At 41.1% G+C, this 21,160-nt stretch overlaps 1 protein-coding gene and 1 long non-coding RNA gene across 2 annotated transcripts; both read left to right on the top strand.

Annotated features, from left to right (window-relative positions):
• The first annotated feature begins 1,963 nt into the window (after positions 1-1,963).
• LOC120729347 lies at positions 1,964-10,284 on the top strand. Its single transcript, XM_040024881.1, has 11 exons — positions 1,964-2,153; positions 3,449-3,486; positions 3,786-3,870; positions 3,970-4,060; positions 4,200-4,288; positions 4,369-4,496; positions 4,591-4,642; positions 7,685-7,811; positions 7,926-8,043; positions 8,122-8,198; positions 8,462-10,284. The coding sequence occupies exons 2-11, from the start codon at positions 3,462-3,464 to the stop codon at positions 8,594-8,596; spliced, it is 927 nt and encodes a 308-aa protein (XP_039880815.1). The 5' UTR covers positions 1,964-2,153; positions 3,449-3,461; the 3' UTR covers positions 8,597-10,284.
• Positions 10,285-19,026: 8,742 nt separating this feature from the next.
• Positions 19,027-20,106, top strand: LOC120729350. The gene is made up of 2 exons (XR_005694906.1): positions 19,027-19,104; positions 19,983-20,106. It is a non-coding gene; the product is annotated as an uncharacterized LOC120729350 (long non-coding RNA).
• The last annotated feature ends 1,054 nt before the right edge of the window (positions 20,107-21,160 follow it).

Below are 21,160 nucleotides of genomic sequence, written 5' to 3'. Positions count from 1 at the left end.
ATACTTTTTTGATTGTAAGCAAAAAATTAATCAAAATAGAACAAATAAAGAACATAGAGCAAAAAATCACAGATATTCATAAGCGTGTTGTTTTATTACTATTAGATGTACCTAAATGGTTCATTACTTCATGCATTTTGCATTAAAAAGACAATTACATTTCCATTTTGTAATCTTTGGCTTTGCCTGTATTATAAAAGATCCCAAAATATTTTGTTGTTCGAGCCTCGTTATTTGGTGAGGTCTTTTTGTGTTTAGAACCATCAGGATCTGGAATACTAATTGCTCATGTGTGGACGCTTCTAATGCTTCTCCTCCTCTCTGCACCCCCTCACCACCGCCGCCACCCCCTGCCTATCCTCTTGGTAAATATCTGCTCCACATCTCTACGCAGAAACAAAGAGAGCAGCTTCTTTTCTTCAGTGCTGATGAAAGTGTTCCTGTGCACGTTTGATATATTAAAACATATAACATGATACACCAGTTTCCACATAAGTCGGCTCATGTTCTGCGAGCAAAACCTGTTAAGTCACAGAGATATGACACAGTGCCAACAAAAACAGAAAAATATTTTAAAGAAGTCCGGTCACTCTGGGTGACTTAGAACATATACAGACAATACAATAAAATGCAATTTTATTTATACAGCACATTTAAAAACCAGAGGTACGCCAAAGTGCTTCACAGAACCAGTTAAGAGCAAAAACAGATAAAATACTATGGCCCTGTGAGGCAAAATGCACTGTGACTTAAGAAACACCAGCAATAAGAAAAACGCTGCCAAAGCATTACACCAGGGCCTGTGCTGCTATCTTAGGCCATTTAGAGCACACCAGGGCCTGTGCTGCTATCTTAGGCCATTTAGAGCACACCAGGGCATGTGCTGCTCGCTGAGGCCATCTGCATTACACCAGGGTCTGTGCTGCTAGCTAAGACCATCAACATCACATACAAATCTTTTTTACGCACACACAAATCTTTTTTACACATACAAATCTTTTTTACAAGTACAAAATATTTATGACCACATTTTGAGCCCATATGAGCATGCTCAAAATGTGCCCTTATAGCAGTCCTCTTCTCAAAACAATAACGTTATAGCTGTCTATAAAATACTTCCTGGGATATTCATTTGTTTTTGCATGTATTTCAGGGCCAGGCTACAGCAACCTGTTGCCCCCAAAACACCTCTTTTGATGTGAATGTGTTTGTGGATCCAGTGGCACTTAATGTCAGCCAGTATGCCATCCACACTGTAGACACTGCCCTGCACAGCTGGCAACAGGTAACTGCAACACTCCTCATATACTACACCAGATATTTCAGCTGCATAACAGACATATTCCAAAGAATAAAATAAGAATCAATTAAAAAGTCAGCTTAATTGTCGATTATAGATTATTGATATTGCTTTTGGTGATTAAAAATATTGTGTAATTCTGAGGGTTCTTAAAGCAGAAGTTATCATTCAGTGTCTCGTCTATTGTATCCCCACTGTATGCCAGGTGTACGGTGTACATTTTAGGACATCGTCAGGTATCAGACAAAAAATTGTCAGGTGTCAGTTGTCAAAAAAAAAAATTGTCAGGTATCAGAAAAAAATTGTCAGGTGTCAGTTGTCAAAAAAAAAATTGTCAGGTGTCAGAAAAAAAATTGTCAGGTGTCAGAAAAAAAATTGTCAGGTGTCAGAAAAAAAATTGTCAGGTGTCAGTTGTCAAAAAAAAAATTGTCAGGTGTCAGAAAAAAAATTGTCAGGTGTCAGTTGTCAAAAAAAAATTGTCAGGTGTCAGAAAAAAAATTGTCAGGTGTCAGTTGTCAAAAAAAAATTGTCAGGTGTCAGACAAAAAATTGTCAGGTGTCAGTTGTCAAAAAAAAAGTTGTCAGGTATCAGAAAAAAAATTGTCAGGTGTCAGTTGTCAAAAAAAAAATTGTCAGGTATCAGAAAAAAAATTGTCAGGTGTCAGTTGTCAAAAAAAAATTGTCAGGTATCAGAACACAAGGTACCAGAGAGAAAATCTTCCTGCAGGTGGCGCTGTTGTCATGTCCCACCCGAATTGATTTCCAAATACGTCATCAACGTGTGACCGTGGGAGAGCGTAAGGTCATTGACCTCACCGGAGTTTTACCGTGGTTCAGGCTCCTAACGACACAAGGTAAGTTTATCTTTTTCTCCCTTTTGTTCATATTCTTGCCACAGTTGTGTTATATTAAGTTGCAGTTATGTTGTGAAAGTTACATATCAGAGTAATGTCTGGGGGTGGGCGTCCGGGTACACACCGGCTCACTCCTTGGCGGCCGCTTATCGGGGCCTGGGGCCTGGGGCTCGCTCGGGCCACTCCGGAGGTGGGGTGCCCCCGGCCTCTCGGCCTGGGGCTCGGTCACTCAGGCACGGCTGGCTGCCGGCGGAGCTCACGGGCGCGTCACTGCAACTCCCCCTGGCTTCTGCTCCGCGGCTGCTGAGTGAGCCCTCATCTGGGACTCTCCTCAGCTCTTACTGGGACAGTGGCGCGGCTGCCCCTCTGTTGGTCTTCCTTGGTCTCTTGTGTTCTGGGGGCCTCTGGATGTCTGGAGTCTTGATCTCCTCCATACCTGCTTCATGCCCTGGAGGACTGGGCTGTGGCTCCCCACACTCCCTAGCAGATCATTACATGGAGAAACCTTTGGAATGCAAGCATGCTGATCCACACAGGTATGCACACAGGTGTACACACGGGTATTCACAGACGCGGACTACAGCTTTCTTGGCTGCTGCCTCAAAGCACATTGTGCGCTGTCTATCTTGCGTGCTGCACAATATCGTTTATTATTTAGTAACTATTGATATCTATGACTAGCTAGTTTATTGTGATGGTGCTTTGCTTTCTCTATTATTATGTTGCTCTTTGTTGTTTGCTGTCTCCTCTGTTTGTTTGTTTTTTCTTTCTCCATACAGGTGACCCAGGAGTTTTTTTTTTTTTTTTTTTCTCTCTCTCTTCCCCCCCCTTCTCACCGTCTCTTCTCCCCTTTGGTTTTCTCTCTTTCTCTCCCCCTCTTTCTCTCATTCATTCCCCCTGTCCTATTTATTAAAAAAAAAAAAAATGACAAAGGATGAACTGAAGCTCTGCCATCACGTAATGTCGCATACTGCTGTTTCTGATGTCATTTAGAAAAAAAAAAAAAAAAAAAAAGAAAGTTACATATCAGAGACGGAAAGCCAGTTTTGTACGAAACCAAATCAGTACTATTTTTGTCTGGCTAATTCATTCTAGCTAGCGACAGTGGTGAAACGTGATTCAAATTTAAACTGTTCAGTAGTTGTTTTGTATACATTTCAGCAAATGGACAAGCTGAAAGCTCACGAGCAGCCTGCATCCTTTCTGTCGCTCTTTTTCTTTATTTCTCTTTTCTATATTGCTACTGTCGGGATATTTTTTGATCCCGATATGTTTTTTTCTGTTGTTGTTTTTAGACTTTGCTGCAATATGTCATCTGACGATGATGAAAGGAGTATCCGACTCTGGCTGGTTCCCATGACTGTACCAAAAATACTTTTTTTTTTAATTAAAAAAAGAGCATTAAAAATAAATGACTAAAGTACAACTTATTTATTAACTACTGTTCACCTCTTTCATATCAAAGAAGTGTATTTTTTGCTACACATGTTTTATTTGTGGGCACTGAATAGACGATGCTTTTAGTGTAATTGCCACATAAAAAGATTTAGTACTTTACTGGTTAATTACTTATGTTCAGTGTAAGAGGTGGGTGATCAATTAGACTGTTGTTGTTACACTTAACCTTTCAAGATATGATGATAATAACATTGTTCAACAAAGGCTTAAAACAAAAGGAAATCAGCTGTGCACTGAATTCATATGGGCATAAAATAAGGTAAGTCTGCATTTCAACAGTTTCCGTGACAACTCTCTAAAATGACAAAACATGCAGTTTGCATTTAATATAATGTAAGTCTGTGTTGTCTTTTAACAGTGAGAGGCATCTGAGACGAGTTTTAAAACTTCTAGGGTTGAAGCGAAGATGCCCCCAACGACCTTTTACTGAAATCCACAAAGCTGTGGAGGTAAGCGTTAAAACATCAGTGCAAAAAATATATATTTTCCTGAAGTCTGTGTCATGAGCTATTGTAGAAACAATAAATGTTATTTTCTGTAGTGATTTTAAAAAAAAAACATTCAATTGTCTGTTTGTTTGTTTTTTAGAGTGAGATGAAACAGTGGTCTCCTGAACAAGGAATCAGGGCAATGGTAAAGCGGGTAAGGGATGTCAGAGGAGTGCGGCCTTGTTACAGGTTGGTTAAATAGTGTGTATATAATCAAGTGTTCTCTTGTTTTACTGTTGAGCTCAGAGTAAAATCTATTGTTACTGTAGAGACGATGTTGCTAATATAATGAGGTATATGGATGCAAGTGGTCTTCAGAGGAGATCTCCTGGAAAGAAGAAAATTCCCCGTCGGAATTACATCAGCCGTGGTCCAAATGACACATGGCACATTGATGGTATTTATTTTATCTTTTCAATTAACCTTCCAAACATGTTTTGATGGTACTTCTGTTGAAACAAATTGTAATTATTATTTGTTGTTTCATATAGGCAATGATAAACTGAAGTTCTTTGGAATGTGGATACATTTGGGGATTGATGGGTAGGTTTGAATATGGCATTCGCTACTTAATTTATTATATTCAGTGATAGTACAAAGTTGCTTCAAGATAAGGATGTGCGGTAAACTGAGGTGTTATCTCTCCTGAGTAGTCTAGGGCAGGGATGGGCAAGTCCAGGCCTCGAGGGCCGGTGTCCTGCAGGTTTTAGATGTGTCCTTGATCCACAGCTGATTCAAATGGCTAAATTACCCTCACAACATGTTTTGTAGTTCTCCAGAGGCCTGGTAATGAACTCATTTTATTCAAGTGTGTTTACCCAGGGTGATATCTAAAACATGCAGGACACTGGCCCTCGAGGTCTGGATTTGGCCAAGCCTGGTCTAAGGGACCAAGATAAAGTATGAATAGTGAAGGAGGATTCAAGATGGCGGTTTTTAAAAGGCTTATTTCCTGCTAGTCTTAAAGTTCCATTTCAGACTGGCAGTTAATTTCAGGGAGGGCCAAGACCAACACAACAAACAAAACATCCCTGATATAAAGTAAACAGAATTTAACTCCAAAGAAAATAAAATGTACAATTTACGATAACCTACCTAACAACACATAAACAGGAGAATACAAGGGATTACAAAACAAAAGGCAGCTCTCCCCTCGCGTCAGTCTGAACACAGTCAAGAGTCACTGTTACGTCCCCTGGCTAGTCTAGGGGGTTGAAGGGACGAACATAAATGTGGATAGAAAAGGAGGATGGTAATTTTAAAAGGTTTATTTAACACTGGTGATGGGGTTCAGACCGAGGTGTAATGTCAGGGAGAGCCAAGGCCAACATAACAAACAAAACATCCCTGACGTAGAAATAAAATAAACTTACCTAACTCCAAAGAAACAAAATATACAACCTATAACCATAACCTACCTAACAACACATAAACAGGAGAAAACAGGGTGTCAAAACAAAAGGCAGCTCTCCCCTACAAGCAGTCTGAACATGAAACAATGCTCACACAAAATACAAAGGCATGCAAGCCTGCACAAGTATGGCAACCAAAATGGCCAGAGGGCCCAGAAGCACAGCTCCACAGGCCTTAAATAGTGCTCTGCTGATTACCAATTAGCCGGACTCTGCGCAACATCCAATCAGGACAGAGGAGGTGGAGCCTGGACAAAACAAAGGGTTAATAGGGAGAAGAGACATCCTCCTGGGGAATGTAACACCCCCACCCAGAAAAACAAACGTATAAGTTTGTTAACCTTACACCATCACATTCTTGAGAGGGCATCGGCCACAATATTTTCACATCCTCTCTTATGCTTTATTTCAATGTTGTAGTTTTGTGAAATTAAAGCCCACCTCATCAATCGTTGATTGTTGTTATACATACGAGAGAGGAACACGAGAGGATTGTGATCAGTGAAGACCTCTACAGGTTGGGAAGTAGATCCCACATACACGTCAAAATGCTGAAGAGCCAGAAGCATGGCCAGAGTCTCCTTTTCAATGGTCGAGTACCGCCTTTGATGAGTATCGAACTTCTTGCCAAAGAAGCAGACAGGATGACTCACTCCTTGTCCATCATCCTGAAGAAGAACAGCTCCAGCCCCCACCTCACTGGCATCCACTTCAAGCTTGAAAGGTTTAGAAAAGTCTGGAGCGACAAGAACAGGTGAACTCGACAGAAGACCTTTTGCACATTCAAAAGCATGTTGACACTCAGGACTCCAAATGAATGGTACCTTCGGGCTGCACAGGTTTGTCAGTGGTGTTACGACTTCAGAAAAATTCCTACAGAAACACCTGTAGTAACCAACCATCCCCAGAAATCTGCGCAGCTCACGGCGTGTTGTTGGCACAGGAAAGTTGAGGATGGCATTAACCTTTGCACTGATAGGGCGAACCTTGCCCTGCCCAACTTCCTTTCCAAGGTAGGTCACTGTAGCCTTACCAAACTCGCATTTAGCCAAGCCAAGTCGAGGGTCAAGGAAGCATCAGCTAAACGCTTGAACACAGTGGTTAAAGTGTCGACATGCTCTGACCAGTTGGAAGAATAGATGACCACATCATCAAGATAAACATTACAGTTCGCCACACCAGATAATACAGTTGACATTAACCTCTGAAAGGTAGCAGGAGCATTTCTCATTCCAAATGCCATGACTGTATATTGTAAAAAGTGATCAGGTGTTACGAAAGCTGAGATTTCTGATGCTCTTTCTGTCAGAGGTACTTGCCAATAACCTTTAAGAAGGTCAAGCTTACTCACATAAGCAGCAGATCCGACGCTGTCAATACAGTCCTCAATACGGGGCAATGGGAAGGAATCAGGTACTGTTACTGCATTTACCTTGCGGAAATCTGTGCAAAAGCGAGGTGTTCCATCTGATTTTGGCGTAACCAGGCACGGAGAACTCCATGGACTATAGCTTGGGATAGCCAATCCATGCTTCAGAAGGTAGTCTACTTCTGTGTTCATCATTTCCCTTTTCGCCATATTCACACGGTAAGCATGCTGCTTAATAGGTACTGCATTCCCAACGTCACAATTCTCTATTGTAATGTGTTGGTTTTTGTTTTTTCTTTAATTAGATATTAAAGACTTTCCCTGTTTTTTCAGTTGAATTCAACTTTTTTTATTCTGTGTGTTTTTTGGTGGTGCAGCCCTATTGGCTTTGGGACTGTGTAAATGATAGCAATAGTGAATTGTGATTACTATAGAGGATTTAATACAGTACTCAAAGCCAGTGCTATTGTAGTTTCTGTCTAAGTGGTATCTCTCCACCGTCTTTGTTTCCCATAAATAAAGAATGTGGCATTAAATGAAGCCACATGTTATTCCAAAATGTTTTATAGTAGAGCATTTTTCAAATTATGTGTGCTGACATTGAACATTCAAAATAAGGTAATGACCTGCCTGCCTGCCAGCGTGCGAGCGGGTTCATGTTGTGTTCTAGTTCAGAACAGTTTTCTGTTTGCCGTCCAGCATTAAAGCTGTACTTAAGTTCACCTTTTGTTTGCGTGAGTCTGCATTTTGGGTACTTTTCCTGCCTGCACACGGCCCTCACATGACAGTGTAACCCTTGCACAGGGAGTTCTTCAAAATGAGGCGTACTGCAATCAACAAGACTGACTGGGTGGATATCAAGTTAAAAGGAGGAGTTTTCAAACACCCAGAACAGAAGGACACAAATAGCTGCGATGTGATTGTCATCTTGGTAAAGTAACAAAGACATGAGTTTCAAATCATTTTTGTGCTGATTATAAAATTGAGTCTGCTATAGAAAAGGAATATGACTAAATTATTTTTGAATATTTTGCTATTTCCATAGATGGCAAAGGCGTTCATGGAGTCCTTTCCCCAAATACCAGAAATGACATTTGAAACCACAATTAAAGCAATGGTACAGCAGCGTGAAGCAACTGCTTTACATATACTGGGAGCCTCAGGTTTGTGTTACAGCACAAAGAAATCACTTGTATTTAAATATTCATTGTCAATCACTAATTTTACTATGTTTGTAATAGTGTTCGAGGCAGAAAACAACTGCGCCATGTGTTCAACTCCAAAACCACCTTTTCCAGGGCCTTCAATCACCAAATGGGTAAGACAGATTTGTAATTGGGGATATGATTTAACAAAATCTATTGTGTAAAGTTGCTTTTGTTATTTGGTTCTTGTTTTGAGGAAGAGGGGAAATATAGCCTTAACTTGCATGTAATGTTTTTTGGCTTGGTGTGTTAGTTATTTTGAATATTTGATAAGGAAAAAAATATGCACTACATACTAATGGCAGATTAATAAAGATATTCATGTTAAACCACGTGATTAAAGATTTTTTTATTTTTGGTTTGTTGAAATTCACAGATCCAGTGTGACAGCTGTTCAAGGTGGTTTCACACACAGCGCCTGCAGATGAATACTGAGCTGTTTCAGACGGCAGAGGCTGCAGAATGGGAGTGCGCTCTCTGTGAAAAAGAAATACTTGTATTTATTTTGTAAAATGTATATAAGGTTGAATAATGTCATGTAAATTCTTATTTGTATTGATAGAAACTAAGGAACAGATGTAAATTGTTTTTATACATTTTGTATGTGTACATTTACAGGTTATGTATTTCACAAATGTAAATAGAGCTTGTTCGTTTAGATTTTGTGTTGCATTCTTTTTCATTTTAATACCTTTTGTAAAAAAATGACACTAAATTTAGAAACTAATGTGATTCTGGCAGTTTGGGTTTGTGACCCAACCCTTTTTGCATTTGGTATTTGTTGATTCAGATTACTATTGATCAATGTATGTAATTCTTGTTTTTGCTGTTATTAGTTAGTAGTTTTAATTTGGCCATACTTTGTTACGTTCTTCTAATTCTCCCTGACAGCTCACAGTTGCTCAGTCTTTACTCCGTTGTTTACATCGATCCTTTCGTGTCACCTACCATTACGTTCCAATCGCCCTTGTTTGTTAATGTGAGGTATACGTTCGTCATGTTTCCTGTTTTAAGACTCTGTTTTCCTTTCTCACGTTCAAGTCTTGGGTGTACCCCTTCATATTTTATCTCATACTGCTGGTCGCCATCATGTTCAGGTCTGTAGTAGTGTTGTCATAGTCACAGTAACATTAATAGCAGTCGTAGTTTAGTCTCGCCCATTTCAGGATTAATTACAGTTATTGTAACCTGTTGCTTTTGCCTTGTTGTATGTTCAAGTTTCTTCCATCAGCCACAATGAAGGGCTCTCTTTTAGTCCATCACAGTTTTGTTGTCCTCTGTGTCCTGCTTTTAGTCTGCTTTTAAATGACATCATCTCACCCGCTGTATAGTAAGTAAAACATATTCCGTTCTAAACCTCGCGTTAATCTTTAAGAACATATTTTTAACAATTGAAACAAATTGAAATATTTTTTTAGAAGACTATTTGTAGTGGATTCATCTTATAAATGAAGTAGAGTTTCTGAGCAGATATTGATGTCTATGTTGTTGTTGGACCTCAACTACTCAGGATGATTATTAATGAACTTTTGAAAATGACATAATTCTATTGTATTGACTGTATTAGACTGAATACAAGGTTCCTGTAATTTCTGAGGAGTTTTACAGTGACTCTGGCTGAAACTTGGCACACAGGTACTGTAGGTGTCCCAGAGGAAGAATGTGCTGAAAGTTGGACCTCAACTACTCAGGATGATTATTAATGAACTTTTGAAAATGACATAATTGTAGTGTACTGACTGTATTGAACTGAATACAGGTTTCCTGTACGTGTGCGCGGGTCTAGGCTTTCAATCGGGATATAAAGCGAAAAGGCGCTACCGTAAAGACTTGTGTAACAGCGCAAGGAAATTTATGCGGCAGATAAGAAGCGGCTGGCTTGACTGCGGCTCACAAATGACGGCTCACTTTACCGCGGTGGATTTGGTTGTTTAGGAAGAGGGAAAAGTTTTGGGAGTGACGGTAACGGCAGCGAGAGAGAGAGAGAGAGATTTAAGATGTGGGAGATTTGTGACGTTTAGTGTGGAGTGTATACTTAGTGTGTTGTGTTGTGTAGCTGTTCTGCTGTGTAGTCGTTGTTTTGTGTGTCAGTGAGGGCACTAATGAATGTCACAGAGGCACATTTGTAAACACTAAGTAGAAACCAGCGGAGTGATACGCCTGCTGTTGTCAGGCCTGCAGGTTTGTCCCTGTGCTCTTCTGTCTTTTGGTGGACAAACTTGTTTTTACTGGCACACATCATTTGTGGAGCATCTTATTGCAACACCTGATTGTTCTCTCATTTTAGTTTTAGTAATGTTTTTAAATGGTTGTAGAAAATGAAAAAACAGCAGGTGTATTGGCTGCATTTGTAGATAAATAGTTGTTTATGTTTACAAAATGTACGATTTATATTTGCATTTCAAGTTATAAACATTTACCCAACATGTCTGTGTTTTTTTACAGTAAAAATACTACTAGGATTTTAGGTTCTTTGTGTGATTTCAGATCAGTAATAGTTATATTAATAGTAACACTAATGCAGTATGTCAGTGAAAAACAACTAAATTCAGTTGAGCTGAAAAGATACCAAACAAGGCAACGGGGAAACTTAAGTTAGACTTGTGCTTGTAAATGAAGCGCCCCATGTTGTGTAGCTTTATACTTATTGGGCTACATATTTATTTATTATACAGGCTATAACGTACATAACATCTGTGGTGGCAGATTTCTTTCTCATGTATTAATCACATACTTAATCACATCACATTAGTTATAGTAATATCACTTTCTCACTGTACCATAGTAAGAGCACTCCTGTCACTAGTTTACATGCATGTGGAAAGTTACCACAGTGAGGCCGTTGTAATGGGAGACGTTAAACAGATAGTGAGACTCCTTCTGCTTATCAGGGATGTAACTCTTTAGGTGACGGCCAAGCAGAAAACAAGGTCATAATTCTCTCTGTGAGGGAGGAGCTATAGCCCCCCTGAGAGGGGCAACATGTGAGAGTCTGTGGATGTTCTTTGTGTGTCTGTATATAAGATGTAAGGGCGGTGCCACAGAGATGGTCCTGGTGTTTCACTGGGATGCTCTCTCCACATTGCAATGTGTTTATTAAACCCACTTCAAATCAAGCTCACTGGGTGTGTTGCAGGTTATTGTTAAATTTTCCACGACACATCAAAACTCACATGTTTTATGTAACTAAAGTGTGTAATCATGTGGGCTACAGACAATAATTAAGTTATAGACTATATTTATATGAAAAACGTGCATACTTACTGCATTTGAATCATTTTAGCCATATGTAACCACCTGCATATGTGTTTGGGGGAAAAAGGCTTTGATTTTGCCACCCTAAGAAAATTTCTCTAGATCCGCCCCTGACCCGAAGCGGCCGCTGGTCCGAGTGTCAGGTGAACTGAACTTCAGGTAAGAAGTTATGACCTGCAGTCCATCTGGGTCAGATATGAACCAAGTTTAGGTGGAGTTTGTTTTCCTTGTGCTGACTTTTTACAGTCAGTTACAATAACTCGTACTGCGTGGGAGGAAGTTGTGCCAGATGGTATCTTTGCTAGATGGCAGCTGTCGAGCTAGCGTTTGAAGAGAGAGTCTCCTTTCTCTATTTACTGTGGAGAGCAGAGCAGCGGCGTAAAGGACGTCCTCGCCGTACCCGCGTTTTGTCTTCATCTGGCTGCCACTTTCGTGCGCCTTTTTCCCAGGTGTCTATTTCCGAATGAAGCTCATAGTTATGGGTGTTTTTGTGCTGTTTTTTCTATTGGACGTGATGGTTATCAAAACCAAACGTGATAAATTTGGCAAGCGCAGGAGACACGACACGGAGGAGATTTGTCAATCAGGCTGCAGAATGCAATGCTGTACTGTGCAATAAAAACTCAGCGAAAAAGCGAAGCAGTGACGGATGAAAAGCGGGACCACTGTGTGCTGTTTATTAAGGCTGTTTTAAACGGCCACAAAGGAGCAGATTGGTTATAATGCAGCTGCTTCAGAGGAACAAACACTGTTTTTATTTCATGTGTAACACCTTTCAATGATGTGTTGACTAAAGTCTATTGACCAGTATAAGTAAAGACATCACACACACACATGGAAACACTGAAACCTGTTTGTGGTGCAGCAGCGGTCCCAGCTGCTCGCCTTTATCTAGACTGGGTCGGCTGCTGATCTCAATATAATCAATGTTTAAAGTTCTCAGTGTTTCTGTGTTGCTGCGTATAGGATCTCCCAGCATCATCACTGTGCTGTTGTTGTGGGCAGTCTGAGGTACACCTGTGCACTACTCATGATGTCAGATCAGCATCCTGATGTGGCACACCTGTGAGGTGGGATGGATTATCTCAATATAGCAGATGTGCCCACTACCACACATTTGGACTGATTTGTGACCACTGTTTGGGAGGGATGGTTATATTGTGTATCTGGAATGAATTTTAGGTCTCTACGTCCATCCCATGGGGAATGGGAGCAGTAACAAAGGTGTTGGGTTTATATTTTTGTTCAGTGTAGATATATGCCCAGTAGCAGAATATCTTGTAATTATGTTTTACTCCCCTCTGGTGGCCAAATTAAACACGAGGCGATGGTGGCTCAAGAGTTGGTGGTTCGTCTTGTAATCGGAAGGTTGCCGGTTCGAGCCCCGGCTCGGACAGTCTCTGTTGTTGTGTCCTTGGGCGAGACACTTCACCTACCGGTGTTGGGCAGAAGGGCCGATGGTGCAATATGGCAGCCTCGCTTATGTAAGTGCGCCCCAGGGCATCTAACAAGGATGCTTCCTTAATGTATTTATTTTTAACTTAAATCACTGCAAATGTTTGAGAACATTTTATCATTAACGATGCCATGATTGATTCTGTTAGATCTTTATTGACAGAATGTGTTTGGAAAGGAAAATTCCTTCACATGTTTTCCACAGCAATAGCACGTATGTTAACTCTGAGTCTGAATAAAGTGCACAAACAGATTAGAAAAAATCGCTCTTATGAATCGGGTGTGCCGAGACTCCATTGTTTTACAGTCTGCAGCTTTCAGAAAAACACAATAGCTTTGATTGAAAGAATCTTGGAGTCCAAAGATTCCAAAGGACTGAACATTTCAGTTCACCCAGGTCACTTTCAACAGACAACCTCCTCATCCCAGCAGTGACCGGACATTTTGTTAAGAATACCAATAGGAATTCTTGATATGTTTGTCATTAATTCATGCAGTCATAAGCAGTCATGCACGACTTCAGCATGACTTAACTATATGATTTGCATTCTTAATATAAAGTGTTAATATTTCTCCATCCGGGGGAAAAGTTTGGGAAAACCATGGACAGGTCACCAGTCTATCACAGGGCAAACACAGAGATAACCATTCATACTCACATTCACAACCACAGGCAACTTAGAATAGCCAGTTAACTTATCACATATGTTTTTGGACAGAGGGAAGAAGAAGAAGCCAGCGTATCAAGAGAAAACATGGCTGCTTCACAGAGTAAGGCCCCAGCAGAGCAGTGGAGCACAGAGCACCTTTGTTTTTATGGACGGCAATTTCATTTTTATCAGTGTAGGAGGAACATAGGCATGCACACATGCACACGAAGGTGACATGATGTCCAGTAATAGAAATAGTTTCACATGACTGTAGACCAGAGATTATTGGTGTCTGTAAGGCATTTAAATGTGCACCATTGTGTAACCGAGGGCTGAAGAAGATCACTAACTTGTAAATTTGGTTGTGAATGAAGCTGTTGAAACTGTGGAAAACCCCAAGGACAAAAAAAGTACATAATGGGAAGTTGACACTAAAAGTGATCTGTTAGGTAACTTTCTCGTACAACTAAACCCGCTTGTACAGATTTAATAACCTACCTTCTTTGAGTCATTTTCCTAAATGTGCTACTGCATGGTAGCCAACACTGGTAAACTACAGAGACACCTAATGCTAATTACTACTAAGTGGTCAGATTAGTTATGACAGAAGCAGAGATGAGGAAAGATGGTCAACATTTTTCTAACACTGCTGTTACATAATATTAACCATGTCTTCAGTATTAAAACTAGATTAATGTTTGTCCCAGTGAAGGTCCTAAATATTCAGAGAGTAAGGCCAAATGACATGTATGTGGTCATTTAGGCTGGAAGAGTTTTGTGTAACTTTAGTATGTAGATTTGTTTCATTTCACAAACTTATTTAATTTAGTGTTACAGAAACTTCACACTGTCATTTTCTAGCCTAATATTGTAGTTATTTTGGACCATTATAACTTTCCATTTCTACAACCTTCAGCTGCTTAATTTTGTTTCTTCTTTTTAAATTCATTAAAGATGGGGTATAATCATTCCACCCTGGAAAAAGAAAAATGTAAAGAAATCATTAAAAACTCCAAATTACCACGATATTCATGCCGATGAGTTTAAATTTCAGACCACAACCATACCTCTTTGTCATGACTGTTGTCATGTTGTCATGTTTTGGAAAGCAGGACCCAATTGCAGGACCTTCTGAGTTGGCAACAATGAGTTTATTTACAGTCAAATAAAGAACAAGCAGTGCAAACAGTCCACGGTGTCTTATTTCTTCCTTGACGATTTCCCAGAGCTCCCATGCACTGAATCCTTCCTGTGGTCCTTGGTGACCAACACTTTGAGAACAGATTCGCCTTGGAGTGCTGCAGTTACTGACTGTGTCCCCCAACAACCCAGCATTGACTGAAGCTCAGCCACTCAGTTAAGCCTCTTTTGTGGTTCAGTGTTTAATGTTTAAACTGTTTATGGCTGCAGAGACGCCCACGGTCAGGCTGTTGTTGTGGAAGTTTTCCATTAAATAAAGCCTGAAGATGAGCGGTGAGCGGTAGCTAACATTCTTTAATCAAACACAAAGAGAAACCTGCATGATCGCAGGGCAGACAGGCAGCAGAGTCTCACCAGCCTAGCATGGCTCTCAGCTAAATACCTCCTTCAGAAACAAAAGGCAGTACACAGCTGTTTCACACCTTAAGCTTCACACTCCCTTGCTACCTCCCAGAGTCCTCGAAGAGACAAAAGACTCTTCCTGTGGAGTCGTCTGCTTCCCCCAACTTCCTTACTAGACCCCCACCATCTGTCTAACTGTATGAGTGTGAGACATGTTAAAATCCAGTGGCACCAACGCATCATACAATAAAATAATGTGATTAATACATAAATAAAATAAATTCCAATACACTGTCTACTGTTGAATTGTTATATAGAGTGCGGCAGCTGACCTTTGACCTGAGAGCTTCAGACTCATTGCTGGTGTGAAGTGTTTAATGCTTATCTATTGAAGCTTGCAGACACACCCACATTATCTTATTCGTTCTCAGGGTTGTTTAGAGTGTTGGAGCAGAAACCTGCTGCAGGTTAATTATTGATCAAATTAATATCACATAAGGTGCAGCAGCTGACCTTTGACCTGTGAGCTTCAGACTCTTTGCTGGTGTGAAGTGTTTAGTGTGACTTCAGCCTGCAGACACAGAGGACTGATGACGGAGAAGAAGCAGAGGATTTTCTGTTTCTACACAGACCTGGTCCAGACAGCAGAGAGCTGCAGAGTGAAGACGTTCAAGAGAAGATGAAGCTGAGTAAGTTCAACATCCTCTTTGAATCCTGGATCAGGAAGTGAAGCCGGTGAATGTTTGGTGTTTAAATAAGGTTTCTGTCTTTGACTCAGCCTGCTGTCACTTTGGTTTAGAGAGAAAAATAGGTTTCAGATTAACTGGTGTTCCTGCTGCTCCAGCACTAAAGGACAGTATAGGTGACCACGCTGATGCCTGTTCATAATTTACCAAAGCTAACTGATTGATTGATGCCATGCCAGGGCCATCTTACCTTTCGGACCATACATACATTACACCAGGGGTGTCAAACTCAAATACACAGTGGGCCAAAATTCAAAACTGGAACAAAGTCATGGGCTAACATTAATATTTATTGAAAAAAAAAATCTTCCTCCAGATATAAGAATGAATCTTTTCTTATAGACTCAAATACGTTTTGCTGGAAAACTGAATATGAAACACGCAAAGCTTAATACTAAACAATATATATATTAGCTGTATAATACCAGTAGGCCAGCTCTAATAGTAATTTGGTATGGCTTCGCGGGCCAAATGTAATTAGGCTGCGGGCCAAATGTGGCCTGCGGGCCAGAGTTTGACACCTATGCATTACACAAACATCACATGGGGAAGGCAGGTCAGAGAGGTATGACAATGGAAAATGCACAACATGAGGAAAGAAGAGGAGAAAAAATAACTCCCCCCAGACTGAGCTCTAATAACTGAGCTCTAATAAACTAACTGAGCACTAATAAATGTTCTTGTTGTCAGAGGTAAACAGAGGTGACAGGAGCAGATAATAAGGATTAAATATATGCTGAGTAACTAAATGCTGCTAGGCTATGACCTAACTCCCATCACGTCATTTCTTTGACCTTTAACATGAGCTAGCAGAGCAGCTAGCAGAGCAGCTAGCAGAACAGCTAGCAGAGCAGCTAGCAGAACAGCTAGCAGAACAGCTAGCAGAACAGCTAGCAGAACAGCTAGCAGAACAGCTAGCAGAACAGCTAGCAGAACAGCCGCTACCTCTGCTGTCTGTCATGTGACCGAGTCAAGTGTGTGTACTAGACTTGTTAGCATAGCTAGCAGGCTGAAAGAAGCTAGCACACTGTGTGAACACTTTGTCAGACGTGAGCAGTAAAGAGAATAGAATAGAATAGAATTCAACTTTATTGTCATTGCACAGGTACAGGGCAACGAAATGCAGTTTGCATCCATCCAGAAGTGCTTTAGTGATATAGATATATTACAATATATATTAGCAATAATATAGATATGTAAGTATATTACAGAAATGGGTCTATTATGTTATAATGTACACTGTATGAGGTATGTTGTGAATATTCTATAACTATAAGTATGTACAGGCTGTAGTAAGTACAAGCTATGAACAGGATATAAATATGAAAAACTATACAGAATATGAAATAAATAACTTTACAGAAATCTGAGATATACAGTTATACAGAAATGGGAACTGTGCAAGTTGTAAACAGTTGTAGGATTAAAAATTATCGAATGTACAGAATGATTATTTACACAGAGCTATACAGTATTGCAGTTAAGATAAGTGAGATATAATTCCTACAGAGGCTATATAAAGTGCTAGTGGTTGTGAGTGGTGGTTCACTCCATGTTATTATTGTGTGTTTGAGGGTACAGTTGTCCATTGTGTGTGTGTGTGAGGTGAGATCCTCGGAGATGTGGACTCCCAGGAACTTGAAGCTGCTCACACGCTCCACAGCCGTCCCCTTAATGTGGATGGGTGGATGTGGGTCAGCATTCCTCCTGTAGTCCACGATGAGCTCCTTGGTCTTCTCGGTGTTAAGCAGCAGGTTGTTTGTGTCGCACCACTCAGCCAGACGATCCACCTCCTCCCTGTAGGTTAAAAGGGAGTTTTTCCTTCCCACTGTCGCCAAAGTGCTTGCTCATAGGGGGTCATATGATTGTTGGGTTTTTCTCTGTATCTATGAAGCGCCTTGAGGCGACCTTTGTTGTGATTTGGCGCTGTATAAATAAAATTGAATTGAATTGTTGGAACCATCAGCAGGTCTGCAGTCGTGGGTGAAGAGGGAGTAGAGGAAAGGGCTCATCACACAGCCTTGTGGTACACCGGTGTTCATTGTGATGGTAGATGAGCAGTGGTTATCCGGACATGTTGGGGGCGGTTGGTCAGGAAGTCCAGTAACCATTTGCAGATGAGGGAACTGATGCCCAGGTCTGTCAGTTTCCTGATGAGTTGTGAGGGGTGGATTGTATTGAATGCTGAACTGATGTCTATAAACAGCATTCTGGCGTATGTGTTGTTGTTGTCCAGGTGTGAGAGGACAGAGTGCAGTGCGATGGAGACTGCATCCTCTGTGCTCCTGTTCTGGCGGTATGTGAATTGGTGGGGGTCCAGGGTGGGGGGGAGACAGGATTTAAAGTGTGCTAGGACCAGCACGTCCTGCATTTCCAATTTAAGAAGCCAGCTAATAGACGTGATGCGTGGAAAGTCCTCTTGTCCTTAAATACATCCTTGTATAGCTGTTTTTGTGCACAGCCTGGATTCTCAGTTTGTATCGTTGGATTTCCACACCGGCTCACAAATGTAGGATTTTGTTTTCAGGTGGTGCTGAAATGAGTCGTAGGGCTTCAGGGTTCAGGATCAGGTCTCAGTGCTGCTGGCTGAACTTTGTCTCATGTTCTGAGTCTTAAATAAAGTCAGTCAGGATTATTTCTTGTGTCGAGTCTCATGAGAATTTGTGATGTCAGCTGGCACAGATTCAAAGCAGAGCTCAGAAATCTGAAATTATTGAGTTATAAATGGATTTAGAGAACGAGCTGCTGATGAAGCCAGCTGTGTACAGGAGGTCAAAGGTCAGAGCTCCTGTGGGGCTGAGGGCGGCCTCACGCTGGAGAAGGATGAAGGAGTCTGACCTGAGCCAGTGTTTGACGGAACACATCAGCACTGCTGTCAGTGAGCCTACGACAGCCGTAGCATCATTTCAGTGTTTCAGTCAATAAAAACACTCCTGTCACGTGTGGTGGTTACAGTGACTCAGTGGATTGGGAAACTCATCTGTAACCGGAAGGTTGCAGGAACAACACCTGCACCACCATAACAAATAAAACATAAACATTCACTTTGGCTCTTACACTCAGTCTGCACTTTCATTCATGACTTCAACAGGTTGAAATGAGCTTTGAAGAACATCAGTTCAGTGCTGAAATATTCAAACTGTGCATGAAGAACAACAACAAAGTGATGACGGATGTTTGTGCTTCAAACAGGAAAACCAGCAGAAATAAATCACAGCCTGCCAGAGGTTTGGGAATTTCCGAGGTGTCTGTGAACGCATCACAGTGTTTCGATGTTCCCGAGTGTCCTCAAACGCCGCATTAGGCTGAAAGTTTACTTTCACTTCCTGAACTTCGTGGAGTGGAGCTTGTTGTTGGTGTGTGAAGAAACTGTAAGTTTGCTTTGTTTCCTCCTTTAACAGTTTGTCTTTAGGAACTTTACTGTTTGTTCAGCTCGTGTTTGATTTCTTCACACAACAAACTGTGTGTGTTTGTATTTCCGGTCTCTCCATTAAAGTCAGTGTGTAATGTTTCCTGGCTAACATCAGCTGTGTGCAGCTTAGTTCAGCACAAATCTGCCGCTCCATAGTTCACGGTAACGGACTCACAGCTGGACCAACGAGGCCGAGTGTGTCCGCCACTCTGAGCTACGTTCGTGTTTGTGTACTTGTAGCTTGTACTTTGTGAGTTCACTCAGAGCCCACAGAGAACGCAGCGTACGTGATGACGTCACAGCACTTTACCTCCTTTACTGTCACTGTGATTAATATTTACACACAACACGAGACACCTGACAGCATGTTAATGCTAAGCTAACGCTAAGCTAAAGCTAAGCTAACGCTAAGCTAGCCAAGAACCCAAAGTGACGTTAAAGCTGAGTAAACACTGACCCCAGACCAGCACCGTGATAAAGTGAGATGTTTTTGTTCCAGATGTTTGTGCTCCTGGTGAAAAGGCTCTCAGTTTCCTCCTTGAAATAACATCAGTGGTGGGTCAGCGACATGCTTTCTTTCCCTCTCAGGTTTAAATATCTGGGACTCTCCACCGTTTGGTTTTAGAGCTGAAGAAGCTTCTCAGATGAAACGTCTTCCAGAAACTTAAAGACGTCTCTTTTCTCTCCAAGCTCCTTAGATCACATGACCTGGATGACTGAACCTACAGACATATTGACCTGGTATTTAGGTCACATGACAGGTCAGAGGTCAGCGACTGTAACTCAGTTCCTCCTGTTAATGTGAACTCACTGAGTGTTTGTGGTTTACCCTCTCAGACTGACTGAAGATGATGATGGAGGAAGAGGAGGACAGAGCAGAGTCTGCAGGGTTCCAGCTGTCCGTCTGTTAGGAGTGACCGGTCCCAAAGATTATAATCCAGCCTTCAGTGGTGAACCTGGACCACCGCAGAGGTCAGAGAGCTGAACCTCACTTGAGTAACAGAAATAATTCTGCACTGACATTATAATCAGTGTTGACTCTGGTTTGATTGTCTGACTGTTTGTGAGCTGAGAGTGAAATGAAAATGAGTTTTGTAACAAAAATCAGTTTTTGTCCAGTTTTCCTGTAAAAAGCTGAACTCTAATCTAAGAGGATGTTACTGACAGGAAACAGCTGCATTATCTGCAGTCTGTGTGATCACAGCTGCCTTCAATCATGTTTGTGTCTGCAGAGGTCAGAGGTCACAGTCTGCAGGGTCCAGCTGTCCGTCTGTGAGGAGTGACTGGTCCAAAGATCCAAATCCAGAACTTCAGTGGTGAACCTGGAGCAACGAGGTCAGAGAGCTGTGATGACTCCTTTACAGTTGTGTTTCCTGGATAAATATGACCTGAAACATCCTGCAGATTTTTACAAAGATTCATTAAAAAAACAATGAAAGAGAAAGAGCCAAATGTTCGACTTGTTCATTTGTGTTTGAGGACAGTGATGCTCATATCTGTGGGGAAAGTGTGACCTGAGTGGGTTCATGTTTGTTCTTTAAAGAACAGAGCTGCTCTGATTCTCTTTTGTGTCTGATCTGTTAAACATTCTGAGAGTTCACACAGAGACCCAGCAGCTAAAGCCTGGGATCATACTGGCTGCTGTTACTCCATCAGGACAACACTGAACCACAGTGGTGTGGATGTAGTGGATAAATCCCACCATATGATTGCCAGAGTTAACCACAGGGAAAAAAACCAGATGTTACCTTCAGATTGTGACCTTTGGAGTGGGACGATCAGATTTCACTAGAGAATAAATGTTGTTGTTTTTCAGCTGTGAAGAAAGAATCTAATTTTCTGAACTTAAGAATTTATGATGCTGGAAACAACATGGAGACATAACACAACATTTCCACTGTGTTCATAGAATGAATGTAAAACTGTCAGACATTCATTAAATATGCAAAAGTCTACAGAAGCATCAGAGGGTCAGACTTGAAGCACTCAGTGATTTTGATCAAATGACTCATCAG

The sequence above is a fragment of the Simochromis diagramma genome, unplaced genomic scaffold (assembly GCF_900408965.1).
Source record: "Simochromis diagramma unplaced genomic scaffold, fSimDia1.1 OVJJ01000295.1, whole genome shotgun sequence".
In the NCBI taxonomy this organism is placed as follows: Eukaryota; Metazoa; Chordata; class Actinopteri; order Cichliformes; family Cichlidae; genus Simochromis; species Simochromis diagramma.
The sequence above is the reverse complement of the archived record's forward strand: the minus strand, read 5'-3'. Positions and strand labels throughout refer to the sequence as shown.

Coding starts and splice junctions, on each gene's coding strand:
- LOC120729347 (XM_040024881.1), top strand. CDS start 3,462: ATGTCATCTGACGATGATGAAAGGA. Junction 4,497..4,590: donor TGACACATGGCACATTGATG/GTATTTATTTTA, acceptor TGTTTCATATAG/GCAATGATAAACTGAAGTTC. Junction 4,643..7,684: donor ATACATTTGGGGATTGATGG/GTAGGTTTGAAT, acceptor ACCCTTGCACAG/GGAGTTCTTCAAAATGAGGC.